This window comes from Mixophyes fleayi, chromosome 4 (genome assembly GCF_038048845.1).
Source record: "Mixophyes fleayi isolate aMixFle1 chromosome 4, aMixFle1.hap1, whole genome shotgun sequence".
Taxonomy (NCBI): domain Eukaryota; kingdom Metazoa; phylum Chordata; class Amphibia; order Anura; family Limnodynastidae; genus Mixophyes; species Mixophyes fleayi.
The window spans coordinates 64905007-64925724 of NC_134405.1; the positions used below are offsets into that span (position 1 = coordinate 64905007).

The 20718-nt window shown below is 44.2% G+C and overlaps 1 protein-coding gene across 1 annotated transcript; it reads right to left on the bottom strand.

The window, feature by feature from the left end:
• Positions 1 to 170: 170 nt before the first annotated feature.
• Positions 171 to 16031, bottom strand: LOC142151565 (WW domain-binding protein 1-like). Its single transcript, XM_075207344.1, has 4 exons — positions 15948 to 16031; positions 4978 to 5080; positions 3473 to 3628; positions 171 to 921 (listed from the first exon to the last, which is right to left on the bottom strand). The coding sequence occupies exons 1-4, from the start codon at positions 15984 to 15986 to the stop codon at positions 530 to 532; spliced, it is 690 nt and encodes a 229-aa protein (XP_075063445.1). The 5' UTR covers positions 15987 to 16031; the 3' UTR covers positions 171 to 529.
• Positions 16032 to 20718: the final 4687 nt, after the last annotated feature.

The following is a 20718-nucleotide window of genomic DNA, read 5'->3' on the forward strand; positions in this document are numbered from 1 at the left end:
TTATCACAATCTTTTAGATATTTCAATCTAACAAGCATGGTTTTTATGTCCTAGGCTCAAGTTAATGTCTTGTAAAAAAAAAAAAAAAAAATATAGTGTATTCCCCTGCTGTACATAATGCAGAATATGTCAGTGCTATTAACCTACAAGTGCACAACAACAGTCATCCCAGTGTTTGAAATGAGCTGGTTTATTTTTCAAGATAAGCAGACATAGCTCTTTCCTTTGAGACCATGTCCTGGTGATGTACAATATTACATAACTTCCTCATGTCTATAACAAAATGTATCTAATTCTATACAAAAAAAAAAAAAGTAAATACAAACTCAGATTCTCTATCAAATCCACTCACAAACAAAAACAAAGTGCAAAAGCTCTGCAAGAAGATGCCATCAGTGCAAGGATAGTGCCAGGAAATAGAGGGTTGGCGAGGCCTCTGCTCCCCCTGGAGTAACAGCCCTTGTAGGTAAATGTCCATAGGGGTGTAGCCCCTCATCATCATGTATGCTCACTACAGCCTATCTACATCTTATGCAGTGGAAGCACCTGTGTCCACACGGATATATCCTCTACACAAGGAGGTATCGTCTTCTCTCTCACTCATACACACCAGCTTCTCATCGCACAGTACAATCCCAGAGTCCCCTGTGACATGACGTCTTCTCTCCAAGGCACTTGCTCTCTCTTGCTCTGCACTGTCATGGTGCGGCTGATGTTCTACGGTAGGCCCCTGTGCTTCAGGTGAAGGTTGACCTTGGACAGACCATGCATGGTCCAAATTTGAAGAACTGGCTACAGGAAGATGAGGGCCGTCTCCACCTGGGGGGGCCTCATCCACAATCTCGCAATAGGGTGGTGGTGGCGTGGGGGGGTCTTGTGTCACTTCATCATATGTAGGCAGTTTGCAGGTAGGCCAGGGCTCTGCGGGTGAAAATAATCTGGTCAATCATCAAACAAATAGCTCTATCCAAAAGCAACCTATACCGAAAGTAAATCATTCATTCCAAATTGAAAACAAACTTGCCAATACACGAAGAGTCCATGTAAGAAAGGGGTAAAAGGAAAAAACAAAAACCTGGACTTACTTTGAACATCTGATTACCCAAAACAATGTTGTCAGGCACATTATGTAGAATTATGTCTGTGGCACTCTATTATTGCACATCCCAAAATCCCAGGGAAAAGTCATTTTATAGTAATTCCCCCTCTCACTCATACACACTATGTCTAAGCTGAAGGAAGCAGAAAAAGAAGACATTTGAAACCACAAATTCAGCCGTAATCTCCTCAAAATTTTTAGACTATGCGCTAGAATATAACATTTTCAGAGTGATCCTCATGGTTTGTCCACACTGAGAAATCAACTTAAGTAGCTCAGTAGCTGTAATATCCAAAGAGGGAGTAAACATCCCAGTGCTTCCATTCCACTAATCCATATCTCCTTATTGTGCCATCCCAACTTGAAGTGGGGGATGACCCTGGCTCATGTGTGCTACCACTAGATTTGCCCATGTCATTTCCCTGTACTCCCTGCACCAGAGATAATTGCACAGAATAGTAGAACCTGTTGAAATTAGGGAGTGCCAATCCACCAAGATTCATAGGGCGTTGCAGTTGGCACAACTCTTAATTCTTGTCCTCTTACCCATTCAGATCAAAAAGGATAAATATGGATTTATTTTCGTACAAAAACTTCCTGGTAAGTATACTGGATTACACATAGACTTAACACCCATTTTAATCAAGTTGACCCTTTTCTGTCCATACTAACAAAAGCGCATTTTCCGGAGAGAAGACAAATATTTGATTAGTTCTAGTTTATTTGGATTCCTGAATATGCACCAAAATGTTCCACCTCCTCCAACAAGGCCTGAACTGAAGTGCCCACATCTTCTAGAAATAAAAGTGTATTATCAACGCACAGAGCAATTACCTAATGTCTACTTTACACTCATCCCTCTAATACACACAGTGCCGAGTACAGCGGGCAACTATGATGAGTGTCCCTTTCCAGTGGGAAGGGGTCAATCATAAAGCCTTTATCCTCCATCCCCACCATGGGGGTAATACAGCAAACAAACCCAACTAATGGAACCAAATATACACATAACTTCCCAGAAAAACTTGGCATCTACTGAAACCACTACTGCTTCTCCTTTATTGTGGCGTGTTATTTGCATGTAGGTCAGCGCTAGTAGATTTACCTGGCATAAACCTTGTCTGATCTGGATTCATAGTTTTGTTAATTACTTTATTAAGACGCACAGAGAGAATTTTAGTGAATATACTGACATCAATTCTCACAGTAGTGTGATCAGCCCGGCTTGACAATCTGAAGCCTCAATGGGTAGAGTAGAATATTGCTGCTGTAGAACTTACACAAAGTTTGCTTGATTTATTTGCACCTCTCGTAAGAAGACAGGAAACACCATCCCTTTATGATTGTCAATCATTAAAGGGCCCATTAGCCTAGATAAGTGCAGTATAGCTCTTCTGTCTTTAAAGTTTGGCTATGAGGGTGCGCGGCAGAACTCTTGTAGGAGGAGAATGCATCAGTAGTTGGTGGGCCCGATCCACCACAAATTGGTCAGTGAAAGTCTCTTTCTAACATAGCTGCAGAAGCTATTGCTTTGGGAATTTGCCTTGTCGCCCTCTGCTCTTTCAGATAATACCGCCAGCCGCACATCACCTTTCCTTAATCTCTTCTCCACATCCATCAGCCTGCTCTGACATGCTAATAGTGTCAGGACAGACCAGTAATCCAACCTCTTTCTGAGTGGTGGAGTCCTCTAGGGTGGAGACTCGTTGCTCCACTTCATGCCTTCTCTCCCTCATATTTTGCAGACTGTCTCTCAGTAAGGAAAGGTCCAATGCAGTCTGTAACCCGTTTTTCAAAGGGTGCGATTGTCTGCAGGTTGTCAGATAGGGCTCCTCCTGTCCTGTGACCTCTTCTATCCCTGTGGCTGCAGTTTTCTTTGCGAGGGAGGAGAAAGAGCCACCAATCTTTGCACCATGAGCAGACAAATCTTTCCAGCCCAGCTGCCACAGCCAAGTGTCCATTACGGTAATCGGTGGGTGCCTCCAGTAGCATGGCGATTGCCGGATCTTAGGATATCTACAGCTAGTCAGGATGCTACAGGATAATAGCGCGTATTTTCACATCTCACAGACCACTTCTAGACCTTTATAAACAACTTCATTTTTAGTTTTAAAGGGATTCTCCACAAAAATATAAGAGAGTATAACCAATGAGTAATAGGTGAGCTTTAATTCATTTTCTTACTTTAAAATCACTGAAAGCTTTTGCTTCTATGGCAGCAAAAAAACAATACAGTAATAATATAATAAACTCAGCATTTATTTAAAAGCAAAATACACCATCCCCCCTGACCTTTACTCCCCACCCTGGGAACATAACTACGCCATTATTGTTTCCAATAACCCCAGCCCACAGAAAGCAGAATATAGTTACCTAAGGCAGCAGCAGCAGCTGGAGGAAACCCCTGATAGGCCATAAGACTGATCTCCCGTTGTCTCAGCTCATGTTGGTGTCTCAGTTTAACTCTGCGGTGACGACAAGCACAACAGCACCCAGCCAGGATAATGAGAGTCCAGGCCAGCCAGAACCCTGACAGGGAAAACATGTATGTTATTACTAGGTCTTAGTATTAAGATGTGTGTATTCTGTAATTTTATTAATGACAATCTGACCAATGTGAATGATGTTTATGAATAATAGAGCATTATATCCCAGCAGAATGGTCAGCTGGGCATCATATTAATAAATACAGTTAGTCACAGGAAGAAACGTCTTTGTGCAAAACATCCACCGCCTTAAATGCTGAAGAGGTCATTGCAAAAAAAGCACCAATTATCCTCACCTACACAGACCAATATTCTTATCTGGCACATTACCCATCCTGCCTGGCACCCTCACCTGGCACCCAGCTCATCACCTTCGCCCCGCACTCTCGCCTCTTGTCCACCCTGCTTGAACCCTCTACTGGCACCTGGCCCAACACCCCCTCTCTGCAACGTAACCAACGTCCACCCTGCTAGGCACCCTCTCCCTGCACTGTCCACCATGCCCAAGACCTTTCATTTCCGATATGCTCTTCCTGCAGTGTCCATTTTGCCCAACATCCTTTACCTGCCAAAAAATTCTTCCCACACTGTCCACCCTGCCCAAGACCCATCAACATTGTCTTCCTGCACACTGTCAATTTTGCCCAACACCTTTTCCCTGCAAACCGCCACCTTGCAACCTGTCCGACACTCCCTCCTTGCACACTGTCCACTTTCCATGGCACACACTCCCCACACTGTCTACCCTGCCTGACATACACTCTCTGCCCCCGCCTGACATACACTCTCTGCCCTGTACACTGTCCAAACTGCACGACACCAGCTCCCTGAACAATGTCCATCATGTCAGAGGTTCTTTCTCTTCAACAAATAGGTGACGATGAAAAGTGCACGGACACGGGAATATTAGTAATTGAGGTACAGTACATAAATTTGTTTTCTCACAAGCAGTGAAATTCTCTAAACGATGCCAGGAATCTGTCTGATTGAAGAGCTGTATTAGATTGCAAAAAAGCACTTTTCATAAGTATTCATGGCCAGTATTTTTTTGCAGGAATAGATGACATTTAGTTTTGTTCCAATAGGATAAGTTCATGTTATCTAGTCTTTTGTTAATAAAATTAAGTGCTCTGTCACAGTCTCCAACAGCTGTCAGAGGTGTTTGCAGCACGCTACATTCACTTCTCAAAGTCTCAGGTAAAAAAAAGCAATTGAGTCTGGCCACTGGGTGCCACCGGTCACATTTTTTGCAAGTGATCACAAGTAGTTTTGGCCTGCTGCCCCAAATGATCTTACATCAAAATTGCTTGTGCATTCCAGTGCTATATGAGCATCACTGTGTACAGTTTCTACTGAAACACTTTATTGCACCTGAGAGTATTGCAGACTTACACCACAGCTCATAGTAGTATGTACAGCACTCGGCGTCCCCACAGCAGTATCCAATCTCACATCTGTAAGGCTTCCGATCCTCACCAAAGCAGAACTCCCGTCCCTGCAACAGGACCAGCTCATATGTAGTAAATGTGCCACATAAGAAGTATACGTTTAAATGAAAAGTGCTCAATGACTTGAAGAAAAGGCTTAATTTTTCCTAAAAGCGGTACAATAGAGGCGTGCTTTTCTTTATCTACAGAAAATATTTTAAGATGCATAGTTTCACCGATATACTAGGGCTAGATGTCCTGTGATGGCTGCAGTATTAAGAATAGACCTTGCATGTAAAATGGAAATCAGAAATACTCTTGCAAAACAAATCAATTGTAACGGTGCCTCGTTCCATGCCCTAAGACAGGCCTGGCCAACCTGTGGCTCTCCAAATGTTGCTAAAACTACAAGCCCCAGCATGCTTTACAGCCAGCCAATAGCCGACATGGTGTGCTGGGACTTGTAGTTTCAGAATTCCTGGAGAGACACAGGTTGGCCAGTCCTGCTCTAAGAGGACAGAGATACCTAAAGCAAGTTGCTTGTGAGCTGGTCCTAAGAACCTGGTGTGTTGTGCGCTCTATAATTGTCCTGCATTCAATCATTTGACATTTTCAACATGAGTCATGTGACCTAAGCAGATAGTTGAGTAAATGCGAGGTGTGGTTCCTGCTATGAGGAATCTAGTAAAAAGACAAGAGGTTTATCTACTAAACTGCGGGTTTTAAAAAGTGGAGTTGCTGCCTATAGCAACCAGTTTCTAGTTATCATTTATTTTGTACATTCTACAAAATTACAGCTAGAAACTGATTGGTTGCTATAGGCAACATCTTCACTTTTTCAAACCCACAGTTTAGTAGATATACCTAAGCCTAAGTAAAGAGATAATCGCAAACATTGAGGGCCCAAATGATGGCATGAATAGCTCATAATTGGTGCCATCTTTGTCACTCAGGCATATATTAACCTTTTGTGTGCATGTGTAAGCAAAACCTTACAGAGGTCTTTCAAGCTTTATTGATGCCAAATATCAAATGTGTTTGTTGCAAATAAAACAAACAGATAAAAACTTGGACGCAACTTAAGACTTGTATGGCTCGGCACATGGGTATTAATATGCTACTTTTACATCCTGATTCCCCGTATAAGACCACACCTGAAAAAGTATGCATATTTAGAACCCCTAACCCTGTCTGGCATTTGCTTTAAATAGTCTTAAGTTGGGTACACATCTATGCAATTATCATGTAGATCACGCGATTCACGGCCGTGTTTTCAGATATCGCATTAGCGTGTAGACTCCAATGATGAACGACCGTACCAAAGCACATTGTATCGTTTCATTTGATTTTGAAACCAATCTAAAAATATCTATAAACAATGTCGTTCTAATGCTGCAGTGTGTATGTATGTACTCATGACCAGCAGTGTAGGCAGATCTCCATAGAGCACGGCCGCAACTAGGGCTGTGCGACAGGGGCGATCACCCAGGGCGCAACGCTGAAGGGGGCGCAATTTAGGAATATTTTAGGTTAATTTGGTTAAGATTGAGGGCTAGGGGGGCGGCGTTTGTCTTTCTCGCGCTAGAATTCTAAGTTACAGCTCTGCCATAGAGTTTACAGAGTCATGATCTTTTCAGCAGATGGTTATGACAGATGAAGAGCAAAGATCTGAAGGTAAATCGTGTAAAATATGTAGGTGTGTACACATGAATCAGCTGCGGATCGGGATTTATTTATTTTTTAAGTCGTTGGTAAAATCGTAACAGATGTCGCATTGGGAGAAACTTTCTGTAGTGTGTACCCAGCCTAAGTAAATGTTAATAGAAAGGCTTTTGGGTGTGTACCTGCCAATTAGGATTAACTCTCAGCCCGGAGAGTCACTGATGCAATAGACATACATTACTTAACTCCTAGCTGTTCAGCAGACCAAGGGGCTGAAGCTTACCACATGATTTAACTTATGGACTCAAAGAAATACATTTAAATAGCGCCAGAACATCCTTTATATACCAGTTGAAGGCTAGGATCATATATATATATATATATATATATATATATATATATATATATATATATATATATATATATATACATATATATACATATATATACACACACACACCACTATTACATGTATTTTTTCATGTGTGCCATTTTCGACTTTGTGCTAAAAGGGATTGAGGGAGACCATGGACTGTTATCAGTCCTGTCCACAAAGAGCTATGGGGAGGGCTGGGGTCTTTCAGTCCCCAGAACCCTTCTAAAGATTTAGGACCTGGAGACATGCGAAAAGACTTTCATCATAGGGGAGTCGAAGCTCCTTCACCCTGTAGAACCTAATAGGTCAGGGGGTTAGGGATAAAAGGGATAATCTTTGGGTTAAGACCCTTGTGATACAGAAAGCTTATACCTTAATGTGACTGGATCACTGATAAATAACTTATTTGTCACTGGATCATGTAGAAATAATTTATTCTAGAAATGTATAATAGATATACATATGCGCTCAATATCAGACTGCGTGACACATTCGCAGCAGCGAGGGAACCAAGGAATCCCTCCTTGTAGATACAGTAAAAATAAATATGTTCCAACTGTGCTCGCGAAGTGTTAATAGAAAAAAGGGGTGAATGTTGTAACAGAATAAATTCTAATTTATTCTGTTACAACATTCACCCCTTTTTTCTATTAACACTTTGCGAGCGCAGTTGGAACATATTTATTTTTTCTAGAAATGTATATCAATCAGAGGTGCAGGTACCAATGTATAATTTGAAATGCACTTATCGTGTTACATTGGGATGTGTTTTGTATGCAAGTGTCATTGTTTGGGTTTGTATCTTTGCTAGAGGAAGTCTGGTTGCTGATAGCAGCAAGTCTTTATGTGAAGTGACAAAATCCTTTTTAGCCTGTATACCCAGCAGGGGGGCACTGTCTGGCGTTACTGGATCTCAGATAATGCAAGCATCAAGTTTTAGCACATAACAGAGAAGTGTAAATATTGTTAGCTTTGCATTGCATGTAAATCCATGTTTGGGTAAACAAATTGCAGCCTGATTCTGAAAATAGCCCATGAGGCTGTGTTCAAGTCCATATAAAAAGTCCTGTCTTGTATTGAAAATTGTTCTTTCTTGCTTCATCTGACCTGCTCCTGGTACCGTCAATCAGTGTGAGCAAATAAACATAATTTGCTTTAAAGACCTGCTTGGAAACATCTTTATTCCTGTGACCTACAGATCAGACCCAAAAACTAATCCGTTCCTGACTGTTACTGAGGTTTGGACCCAGCTTTTCCGGTACCACCATTCTGGCTGGTACCCAGCAGCTCTGGCCAGTATGATAAGCCAGGGGGGTCCATCCACAGCAACCCTGATCAATCTGAAGAGGCCAGGAGTACCAGCCCAGGAACACTGGCAAGGGGTACATTAGCAGCGTCAGTTACCCAGAAGAAACCTGATGCTGGTAAGAAGTCCAGTGGTGGCAGCATTTGTAAGTCCCTCCTACTGCAGCAATAGGGCGCATTTGGGATAACGAAAGGGAACGCTGGCACAGTAAGCCCAGCTGGTTCCCAGCAATAGCAGACAGGGTGGCATAGGCGGTCCATCCTGTCACACTTAGGCTTCCAAAAATAAATAGATCTGAGCAATTGGTCTTCCACTTGTGTTGCAACTTCGCTCATATTAGTCAGGTTGGAATATGTGTTGCTAGGTTTAGAAAAGTGTATAGCATAACTCAAAAGATCAGCATGAGATCATTCTCATTGCTACATTGTTACCAGACTTTTTCCATATTTCTTGTTTTATATGTCAGAGCAAATGAGCCACCGCCTGAATTGTAAGTTTCACATCCTGAAATCATGTACTACTGATCCATAAAAAATATTAAACTAAAGCTACAGCAAGCAGCATCCTACTATATATCCCGAGGACTGAACAGTAGTCAAAAGTACACAAAGCTTTGCTCCCTACTTTATAGAGAGAATAATAATTTAAAATATACATTAACGCCTTTAATATAAAACAAAAAGTTATTTAAACAAAATGTGACAAAGGTAAGAGAAAGCGATGCAAGGTGAAAGAGGAGGGAAAAGTAGGGAATTTGGTGTATGTACCGACTACTATTGGTGTGTTTTGCTAAAGACAAGAAATATATTTTGTCTGTTTTGGTATGTACCCCCGTCTTATGTATATCCTGCTGGTTCTCGGTTTGTGAGCAAGTATAATTCAACTGAATGTACAAATGTCACTGAAGGTAAAATACACTGTATTGGAGGAGCATTTTAGCAGCTGTGTATCAAAGGAGATAAAATGCAGAGTATGTATGGATATATATATATATATATATATATATATATATATATATATATATATATATATATACATATACACACACACACACACACACACACACAGTAATATAAAACACGTCCATACTGTACACACAGGCTCACCATCATCATATAATCATATAGACATCTCTAGATGCGCACACACGAGGACAGGGCTACAGTACACACATACACAAGGACAGGGCTACGGTGCGCTCGCGCACACACCGGCAGGGCTACGGTGCGCTCCCGCACACACCGACAGGGCTACGGTGCGCTCCCGCACACACGGACAGGGCTACGGTGCGCTCCCGCACACACGGACAGGGCTACGGTGCGCTCCCGCACACACGGACAGGGCTACGGTGCGCTCCCGCACACACGGACAGGGCTACGGTGCGCTCCCGCACACACGGACAGGGCTACGGTGCGCTCCCGCACACACGGACAGGGCTACGGTGCGCTCCCGCACACACGGACAGGGCTACGGTGCGCTCCCGCACACACGGACAGGGCTACGGTGCGCTCCCGCACACACGGACAGGGCTACGGTGCGCTCCCGCACACACGGACAGGGCTACGGTGCGCTCCCGCACACACGGACAGGGCTACGGTGCGCTCACGCACACACGGACAGGGCTACGGTGCGCTCACGCACACACGGACAGGGCTACGGTGCGCTCACGCACACACGGACAGGGCTACGGTGCGCTCACGCACACACGGACAGGGCTACGGTGCGCTCACGCACAAGGATGTACAGGGCTACGGTACACACACACACACATAAGGATGTACAGGGCTACGGTACACACACATAAGGATGTACAGGGCTACGGTACACACACACGCACACACACACACACACACACGGATGTACAGGGCTACGGTGCGCGCACACACACACGGATGTACAGAGCTACGGTACACACACAAGGATGTACAGGGCTACGGCGCGCGCGAACACACACACACACACACGGATGGACAGGGCTATGGTGCGCTCACACACACAAGGATGTACAGGGCTACGGTGCGCTCACACACCCACGGACAGGGCTACGGTGCGCTCACACGCACACACAAGGATGGACAGGGCTACGGTGCGCTCACACACACACACACACAAGGATGTACAGGGCTACGGTGCGCTCTCACACACACACACACACACACACACACACACACACACACACACACACACAAGGATGTACAGGGCTACGGTACACACACAAGGATGTACAGGGCTACGGTACACACACAAGGATGTACAGGGCTACGGTACACACACAAGGATGTACAGGGCTACGGCGCGCGCGAACACACACACACACACACGGATGGACAGGGCTATGGTGCGCTCACACACACAAGGATGTACAGGGCTACGGTGCGCTCACACACCCACGGACAGGGCTACGGTGCGCTCACACAAGGATGGACAGGGCTACGGTGCGCTCACACACACACACACACAAGGATGTACAGGGCTACGGTGCGCTCACACACACACACACACAAGGATGTACAGGGCTACGGTGCGCTCACACACACACACACACACACACACACACACACACACACACACACACAAGGATGTACAGGGCTACGGTACACACACAAGGATGTACAGGGCTACGGTACACACACAAGGATGTACAGGGCTACGGTACACACACAAGGATGTACAGGGCTACGGTACACACACAAGGATGTACAGGGCTACGGTACACACACAAGGATGTACAGGGCTACGGTACACACACAAGGATGTACAGGGCTACGGTACACACACAAGGATGTACAGGGCTACGGTACACACACAAGGATGTACAGGGCTACGGTACACACACAAGGATGTACAGGGCTACGGTACACACACACAAAGATGTACAGGGCTACGGTACACACACACAAAGATGTACAGGGCTACGGTACACACACACACAAGGATGTACAGGGCTACGGTACACACACACACAAGGATGTACAGGGCTACGGTACACACACACACAAGGATGTACAGGGCTACGGTACACACACACACAAGGATGTACAGGGCTACGGTACACACACACAAAGATATACAGGGCTACGGTACACACACACAAAGATATACAGGGCTACGGTACACACACACACAAGGATGTACAGGGCTACGGTACACACACACACAAGGATGTACAGGGCTACGGTACACACACACACAAGGATGTACAGGGCTACGGTACACACACACACAAGGATGTACAGGGCTACGGTACACACACACACACAAGGATGTACAGGGCTACGGTACACACACACACAAGGATGTACAGGGCTACGGTACACACACACACAAGGATGTACAGGGCTACGGTACACACACACACAAGGATGTACAGGGCTACGGTACACACACACACAAGGATGTACAGGGCTACGGTACACACACACACAAGGATGTACAGGGCTACGGTACACACACACACACACACAAGGATGTACAGGGCTACGGTACACACACACACACACACACACACAAGGATGTACAGGGCTACGGTACACACACACACACACACACACACAAGGATGTACAGGGCTACGGTACACACACACACACACAAGGATGTACAGGGCTACGGTACACACACACACACACAAGGATGTACAGGGCTACGGTACACACACACACACATAAGGATGTACAGGGCTACGGTACACACACACACACATAAGGATGTACAGGGCTACGGTACACACACACAAGGATGTACAGGGCTACGGTACACACACACACACACACACGGATGTACAGGGCTACGGTACACACACAAGGATGTACAGGGCTACGGCGCGCGCGAACACACACACACGGATGGACAGGGCTATGGTGCGCTCACACACACAAGGATGTACAGGGCTACGGTGCGCTCACACACCCACGGACAGGGCTACGGTGCGCTCACACACACAAGGATGGACAGGGCTACGGTGCGCTCACACACACACACAAGGATGGACAGGGCTACGGTGCGCTTACACACACACACAAGGATGTACAGGGCTACGGTGCGCTTACACACACACACAAGGATGTACAGGGCTACGGTGCGCTCACACACACACACACACACACACACACACAAGGATGTACAGGGCTACGGTACACACAAGGATGTACAGGGCTACGGTACACACACACACACAAGGATGTACAGGGCTACGGTACACACACAAGGATGTACAGGGCTACGGTACACACACAAGGATGGACAGGGCTACGGTGCGCTCACACACACACACACACAAGGATGTACAGGGCTACGGTACACACAAGGATGTACAGGGCTACGGTACACACACAAGGATGTACAGGGCTACGGTACACACACAAGGATGTACAGGGCTACGGTACACACACACACAAGGATGTACAGGGCTACGGTACACACACACACACACACACACAAGGATGTACAGGGCTACGGTACACACACACACAAGGATGTACAGGGCTACGGTACACACACACAAGGATGTACAGGGCTACGGTACACACACAAGGATGTACAGGGCTACGGTACACACACAAGGATGTACAGGGCTACGGTACACACACAAGGATGTACAGGGCTACGGTACACACACAAGGATGTACAGGGCTACGGTACACACACACACAAGGATGTACAGGGCTACGGTACACACACACACAAGGATGTACAGGGCTACGGTACACACACACACAAGGATGTACAGGGCTACGGTACACACACACAAGGATGTACAGGGCTACGGTACACACACACACACAAGGATGTACAGGGCTATGGTACACACACACACAAGGATGTACAGGGCTACGGTACACACACACACACACAAGGATGTACAGGGCTACGGTACACACACACACAAGGATGTACAGGGCTACGGTACACACACACACACAAGGATGTACAGGGCTACGGTACACACACACACAAGGATGTACAGGGCTACGGTACACACACACACAAGGATGTACAGGGCTACGGTACACACACACACAAGGATGTACAGGGCTACGGTACACACACACACACAAGGATGTACAGGGCTACGGTACACACACACACAAGGATGTACAGGGCTACGGTACACACACACACAAGGATGTACAGGGCTACGGTACACACACACACAAGGATGTACAGGGCTACGGTACACACACACACAAGGATGTACAGGGCTACGGTACACACACACACACAAGGATGTACAGGGCTACGGTACACACACACACACAAGGATGTACAGGGCTACGGTACACACACACACACAAGGATGTACAGGGCTACGGTACACACACACACACAAGGATGTACAGGGCTACGGTACACACACACAAGGATGTACAGGGCTACGGTACACACACACACACACAAGGATGTACAGGGCTACGGTACACACACACACACACAAGGATGTACAGGGCTACGGTACACACACACACACAAGGATGTACAGGGCTACGGTACACACACACACAAGGATGTACAGGGCTACGGTACACACACACACACAAGGATGTACAGGGCTACGGTACACACACACACAAGGATGTACAGAGCTACGGTACACACACAAGGATGTACAGGGCTACGGTACACACACACACAAGGATGTACAGGGCTACGGTACACACACACACAAGGATGTACAGGGCTACGGTACACACACACACAAGGATGTACAGGGCTACGGTACACACACACACAAGGATGTACAGGGCTACGGTACACACACACACAAGGATGTACAGGGCTACGGTACACACACACACAAGGATGTACAGGGCTATGGTACACACACACACACACACACACAAGGATGTACAGGGCTACGGTACACACACACACACAAGGATGTACAGGGCTACGGTACACACACACACACAAGGATGTACAGGGCTACGGTACACACACACACACACACACACACACACACACAAGGATGTACAGGGCTACGGTACACACACACAAGGATGTACAGGGCTACGGTGCGCTCACACACACAAGGATGTACAGGGCTACGGTACACACACACACAAGGATGTACAGGGCTACGGTACACACACACACAAGGATGTACAGGGCTACGGTACACACACACACAAGGATGTACAGGGCTACGGTACACACACACACAAGGATGTACAGGGCTACGGTACACACACACACAAGGATGTACAGGGCTACGGTACACACACACACACAAGGATGTACAGGGCTACGGTACACACACACACACACAAGGATGTACAGGGCTACGGTACACACACACACACACACACACACACACACACACAAGGATGTACAGGGCTACGGTACACACACACACACACAAGGATGTACAGGGCTACGGTACACACACACACACACACAAGGATGTACAGGGCTACGGTACACACACACACACACACACACACACAAGGATGTACAGGGCTACGGTACACACACACAAGGATGTACAGGGCTACGGTGCGCTCACACACACACAAGGATGTACAGGGCTACGGTGCGCTCACACACACAAGGATGTACAGGGCTACGGTGCGCTCACACACACAAGGATGTACAGGGCTACGGTGCGCTCACACACACAAGGATGTACAGGGCTACGGTGCGCTCACACACACAAGGATGTACAGGGCTACGGTGCGCTCACACACACAAGGATGTACAGGGCTACGGTGCGCTCACACACACAAGGATGTACAGGGCTACGGTGCGCTCACACACACAAGGATGTACAGGGCTACGGTGCGCTCACACACACAAGGATGTACAGGGCTACGGTGCGCTCACACACACAAGGATGTACAGGGCTACGGTGCGCTCACACACACAAGGATGTACAGGGCTACGGTGCGCTCACACACACAAGGATGTACAGGGCTACGGTGCGCTCACACACACAAGGATGTACAGGGCTACGGTGCGCTCACACACACAGTGTACATACATACACACATTACATACAGCTACGGTATGTATAGATACACACATACAGCTACAGTATACATACATACAGTACAAACACACCAGTATAATGTACATACATACATGGTGTACACACACCAGTATAATGTACATACATAGACTGATCCTCTTACTGCCAGCAGTCACACGGCTATGGCATGCATACAGTGTACACACACAGCAGTATAATGTATTTATGTACATACATACATACATACATACATACATACAGTACACACGCCAGTATAATGTACATACATAGACTGATCCTCTTACTGCCAGCAGTCACACGGCTATGGCATGCATACATACAGTGTACACACACAGCAGTATAATGTATGTATGTACATACATACATACATACATACATACAGTACACACGCCAGTATAATGTACATACATAGACTGATCCTCTTACTGCCAGCAGTCACACGGCTATGGCATGCATACATACAGTGTACACACACAGCAGTATAATGTATGTATGTACATACATACATACAGTACACACACACCAGTATAATGTACATACATACAGTACACACACACCAGTATAATGTACATACATACAGTACACACACACCAGTATAATGTACATACATAGACTGATCCTCTTACTGCCAGCTCCTCTCTTCTCATCTTTCTCCAGCCGCTGCTACTTCCTGTTCCTTCTCACCGTGCTTCATGATTGGCCCGTCAGATGACTTCCTGCTCGGTGATTGGTCACATTATTTAGCGTTAAAAGACAACTGCTGGAAATGAGCACTAGAGGGCGCTCCCGACACTGTGATCATATAGGTGTGAGCGAGGCAGGTGAGGAATGTCATGCAGACCTGGAGCATTGTAGGTAGGGTCGGAGCAAGCACTGGCCTCTTTCCTTCTTGTAAGTGGTGCTTGAGGATACAAGGGCAAACAGAGCTTTCTCACAGGGAGACGGGCCTAATTTAAATAAAAAATGTGTTTCATAATTGTAAACGAAAACTGGTATAATAGATATTAAAAACCCGCATTTTGCTGACATTCAGGGTCTTATTTATTAAGATTGTGTTCACACAATCTGAGTATTTTTAACAGACGGAAAATGCAAGCAGTTACGACCCTGTTCAATAAGAAGCAGATCTTAAGAAACGTTACTAGTTGAATTTGGCTGTAAGTACGCTCTGTCTATATGGCACTTGCCATGTGCAGACAACGCGCTGCAGGATATGCACAATGCATATATGCAATACGAAACCCCAACAGAACGCGCAGATAAAAAAATATTAAATACATTAATATTTGTTAATAATTTAGTCATTAATAAAAATACATTAAAAAATATTTTTTTCATTTTTTTTTAACATAAAATACTTAGAATGTTATTGATGTCTGCTGTATATAAGGGTTGGAGGGCTTATCTGTGCTGTCCTATACGTAATATTAAGAGGGAGATATGGGACAAACCTTAATTCCTAGTAAAAGTAGATAGATACATATAGGTAAGATCTCCAAGGCGCAGGATTAATAAAGTGTAAGTATAAAGTTATTCAGATAAGGTTGCTTCTGGCCAGAAACATAATAGCATATATGCAGCATAAACAGGTATTAATGTTGGAAAACACAAACTGATTATAACATGCATGTATTGGATTGGTTAAATCTTTAAGGTAGGTTGTAGATTACTCTAAGGGGGAATTAAGTTCACCCCCAGAGTATTGCTGCACTAAACCTATTATCGTTATTACGGTAAATTTAATCCGGCTTCCTGGTTGCAGCTTCCTGAGCTGCAAGCAAAAAGCCGGCGTTGAAACTGCTGTAATAACAGTAATAGTGCGCAGGCCATGTTCCTTTTTACAGTAACATGCCCAATTGAATTCCCCCCTAAGAGTCATATTTCTCATTTGTATATACCACATGTAAAGACAGACAGAAACAGTCTGATTATAATATGAAGATAACAGTATAAGGGGCGTATTCAATTATTCCTCCGGCTGCCGGAAAAACGAGCGCTCTAAAACTATTACCGTTAATACGGTAGTTTACTCGCTGAAATTAATCTGAGCTGCGAGATGAAATTCAGCGAGTAAACTACCGTATTAACGGTTTTTACGCGCAATATTACCGTATAAACGGTAATAGTTTTAACGCGCTCGTTTTTCCGGCGGCCGGAGGAACAATTGAATACGCCCCTAAGTGTATTTACTAAACTGTGAGTTTGACAAAGAGAAGATGTTGCCTATAGCAACCAGTCAGATTCTAGATGTCATTTTGTAGAATGTACTAAATAAATGATAACTAGAATCTGATTGGTTGTTATAGGCAATATCTCCACTTTTTCAAAGCCGCAGTTTAGCAAATATACCCCTAAGTCTTTTATAGGTAGGTTATGAATTTCTCTCAGAGTCATTGTATTCTTCTGTATAATCCAATATGTGTCCAAATGAAAACTTTAAGAACAGTTTGTAGGTACTCATAAAAAATGTTCTCTGGCAGGTTTGGCAAAAGATGCAAATAAGAACACTCATGTGGCTCTAATGAAGCTTTAAAAGAGACATACATTTTTTGTAGAACAACAGCATCTTAGACACAATAGAGACCATTTCAACTTGTAGTTCAGCTGGTAGTTAAATCTTGCAGGAACCTTTTACCTCTCAACATACGAGGGACTGATGGTGGCAGATGTTTCCAGAGGTTCTCTTCAACATACAGCGTCTCAATGAATAGTTAGCTGTAAGATGTCCTGACTCTGCAAAGCATTATGTCTTGCTTGTTAAATTAACTGTCTAAAAGCCGCTTCTAGCAGCGTTTGCAGAGTCTGACGGATGTGTATGAAGCTGGCTGCACATGCAGACTGTGCCGCGTTTGCTGTGCATAGGAGAACGGGCAGGTAGTTCTGACAGTCAGGGAATTGCCCCAACAGTCCAAGATGGACACCGGCTGCAGGAAGAAGCAGTACAGTACCGGCTTCAGAGAGGTGAGCGAGTGGGCTGCTCTAAAATACAATTGGGCTTGAGCTGTGTATGATGCAGGCTAATAATAGTAACGCGTTTCGCTTAGTGAATGAGCTTCATCAGGAATAAGAAATGTCTGATTTAGTACCAGTATAAATAGACACAGGCACAGACACTGATTGGTGAGGCAATTATCCTCAGCTGTGATTTCATGTTCAATCAGAGCAAGCAGTAATGTTGTAATAGAGGTTGTTGTAACAAATAACAGCCTAACTTGAAAATTACATTAAAAACAATGGTATGAATGAATAATATAAATAATACTAGTAATGGTATTGGTACAGTATGTTTCATATTAAGTGGTATTACACACTTCATGATACATGGTGGATATAGAGTGTATGTAACTTTCCACTAGCTCATAAACCAACATACTACTATACTTTTTGAGAGTTCGGTGGCTACCTACATAATGCCTAAGTATGCTACTAAATAGTGGCAATGGAGGTAATTAGAACAAAAGGTGATAAGGACCATATTAAATCACTGTATGCACCAAATGCAATTCATTTTCAAAAAAAAGTTCCTAGATCGAAATCTAGGTTAATTCCTTTAGGCTAGAGTGTACCCAAATCATAGATTCACCGCGCTTCTCTGGAGATGTCCTTGATGTAGTCACCCCCTGGCCAGTGTTTTGGGACTTTTTTTATTCCTATAAATTTAAGCAGAGCAGGATCATGATTGTGGTGTTCAGCGGAATGAAGGGATACACTATGTTTCCCATATTCAATCCAAATATTTCTTATGTGTTCTGTGCAGACTCCTGATTGTATGCCTCAGGTTAAGTGTGTCCTGATATGCCTTGTTGACCAACTCTGGATTGTTATTTCTTTCCAGAAACCTTTATCTTAGAGATATTGCTTGTTTTTCAGAAAAGGTTGTGATTATTAGATGCTGGTATATATGTATTACAAAGCACTTTTTTAATAAATGCCTTAGTTTTGACAGTGTTACCTTCCGTGTAGATCTCTAGATCTAGAAATTCCACTGGCCGCTGGTTAGTGTGGGCCGTGAATATCAGATTGAGACACATAGCAAATCATCTATGTATCTGCACCAAAAATTAACATGTCTTTAGAGTAGGGGTTGTTATTCCAGATGTTATTTTCCTCCCAGTAGGCCATAAATAAAATTTAGAACAACAAAAGTGCCCACTTGGATGCACTAGTCTTGCATATTGGTGGCTGACAGCATAAGTTTCAATGTTTTTTTTATTTTTACAGTATGTAAATGTGCACGTATGACATAACCTTAAGAGTGAATAATCTGTTAATTATACTTTTTTTGCAGGTTTTCTTGCTAATTTATTATACTAGGGCCTAGTATAGGGACTATAGCATTATTATTGTCTGTCATGTTTTGGTTGTAGCTCATATTGACATTGATGTCCACTAAAAATGTAACATCTTCAACATGACTAGTAATTTGGTGAAGATCCATCCCTTGGAATCACAGTGTTAGTGATTTCTGGTTTCCCCACAGTGGTGGGGCACTGGTGCTTGTAAGTAATTTTTGTTGATGTACAGTCTTTCCATGGTTTTGAGAAAGTGCAAGATTATTGCAATAATCCAATCATCTTTTATTCTATGCTATATTTGGTATAGGGTAATAGTACTCATTAGGAAGTGCTATGCCACCATATATAATGTCCAGTATAATGTAATATCAATATGACAATATCTGGATTAATACCTAGTAGAGAGTAGTATGCCACTATTCATGCCTAGTAAAGAAATATCTTGCTGACACAACCTCCTACGTCTATTTCCTCCCCATAAACCTGCCTCCTCTCTGCTTTATGTTAGTGTCCATTTAAAGCAGTGGTTACCAACCTTTTATCAAGTGGCAACACTACTGTGCGAAAAAAGGATACATTGAAAAATGAATACGTGAGAAACTGAGGCAAATCTTAACTATTTTCTTAATTTGAATTAATTTTCTCCAGTCACACCAAAATTCTCGTGATACATCCAGCATAGCCCTGTGACACACAAGTGTGTAGGACATAATCGCTGGGAATCACTGATTTAAAGGGTCACTAAATCTAAAATACAATTTGATCCCATGGAACTTTTACAAATATACAATGGCGAAATGTAATCAATTTTGAATTGTATCTTCTCATGCTATATAACTAAAGTTTAAGTTACTCTCTGCAATCAGCCATTCCATACAGTTTGCAGTGTCTTTGTTGTACTTACAGAGAGGAAATCTGGTGTGCATGAGAAAATGTTCCAAATAATTCAAATGTTTCCCAGTTTTGATATGTTCACAAAACGTTTCCATGTATTATATTTCCAGAATATTCTATCAGTGACCTTGCAGAACACAACGTGTATTCTTGGATAACTGGTCTTTTACAGACCATGAAACTAAAGTCG

What these genes read in the sequence shown, in the direction of transcription:
- LOC142151565 (XM_075207344.1), bottom strand. Translation starts at nt 15,986, where the DNA reads ATGAGAAGAGAGGAGCTGGCAGTAAGAGGATCAGTCTAT. An exon ending in CAGTAAGAGGATCAGTCTAT is followed by an intron (nt 5,081 to 15,947) that starts GTATGTACATTA and finishes GTCCTGTTGCAG; the next exon opens with GGACGGGAGTTCTGCTTTGG. An exon ending in ATACTACTATGAGCTGTGGT is followed by an intron (nt 3,629 to 4,977) that starts GTAAGTCTGCAA and finishes TTTCCCTGTCAG; the next exon opens with GGTTCTGGCTGGCCTGGACT.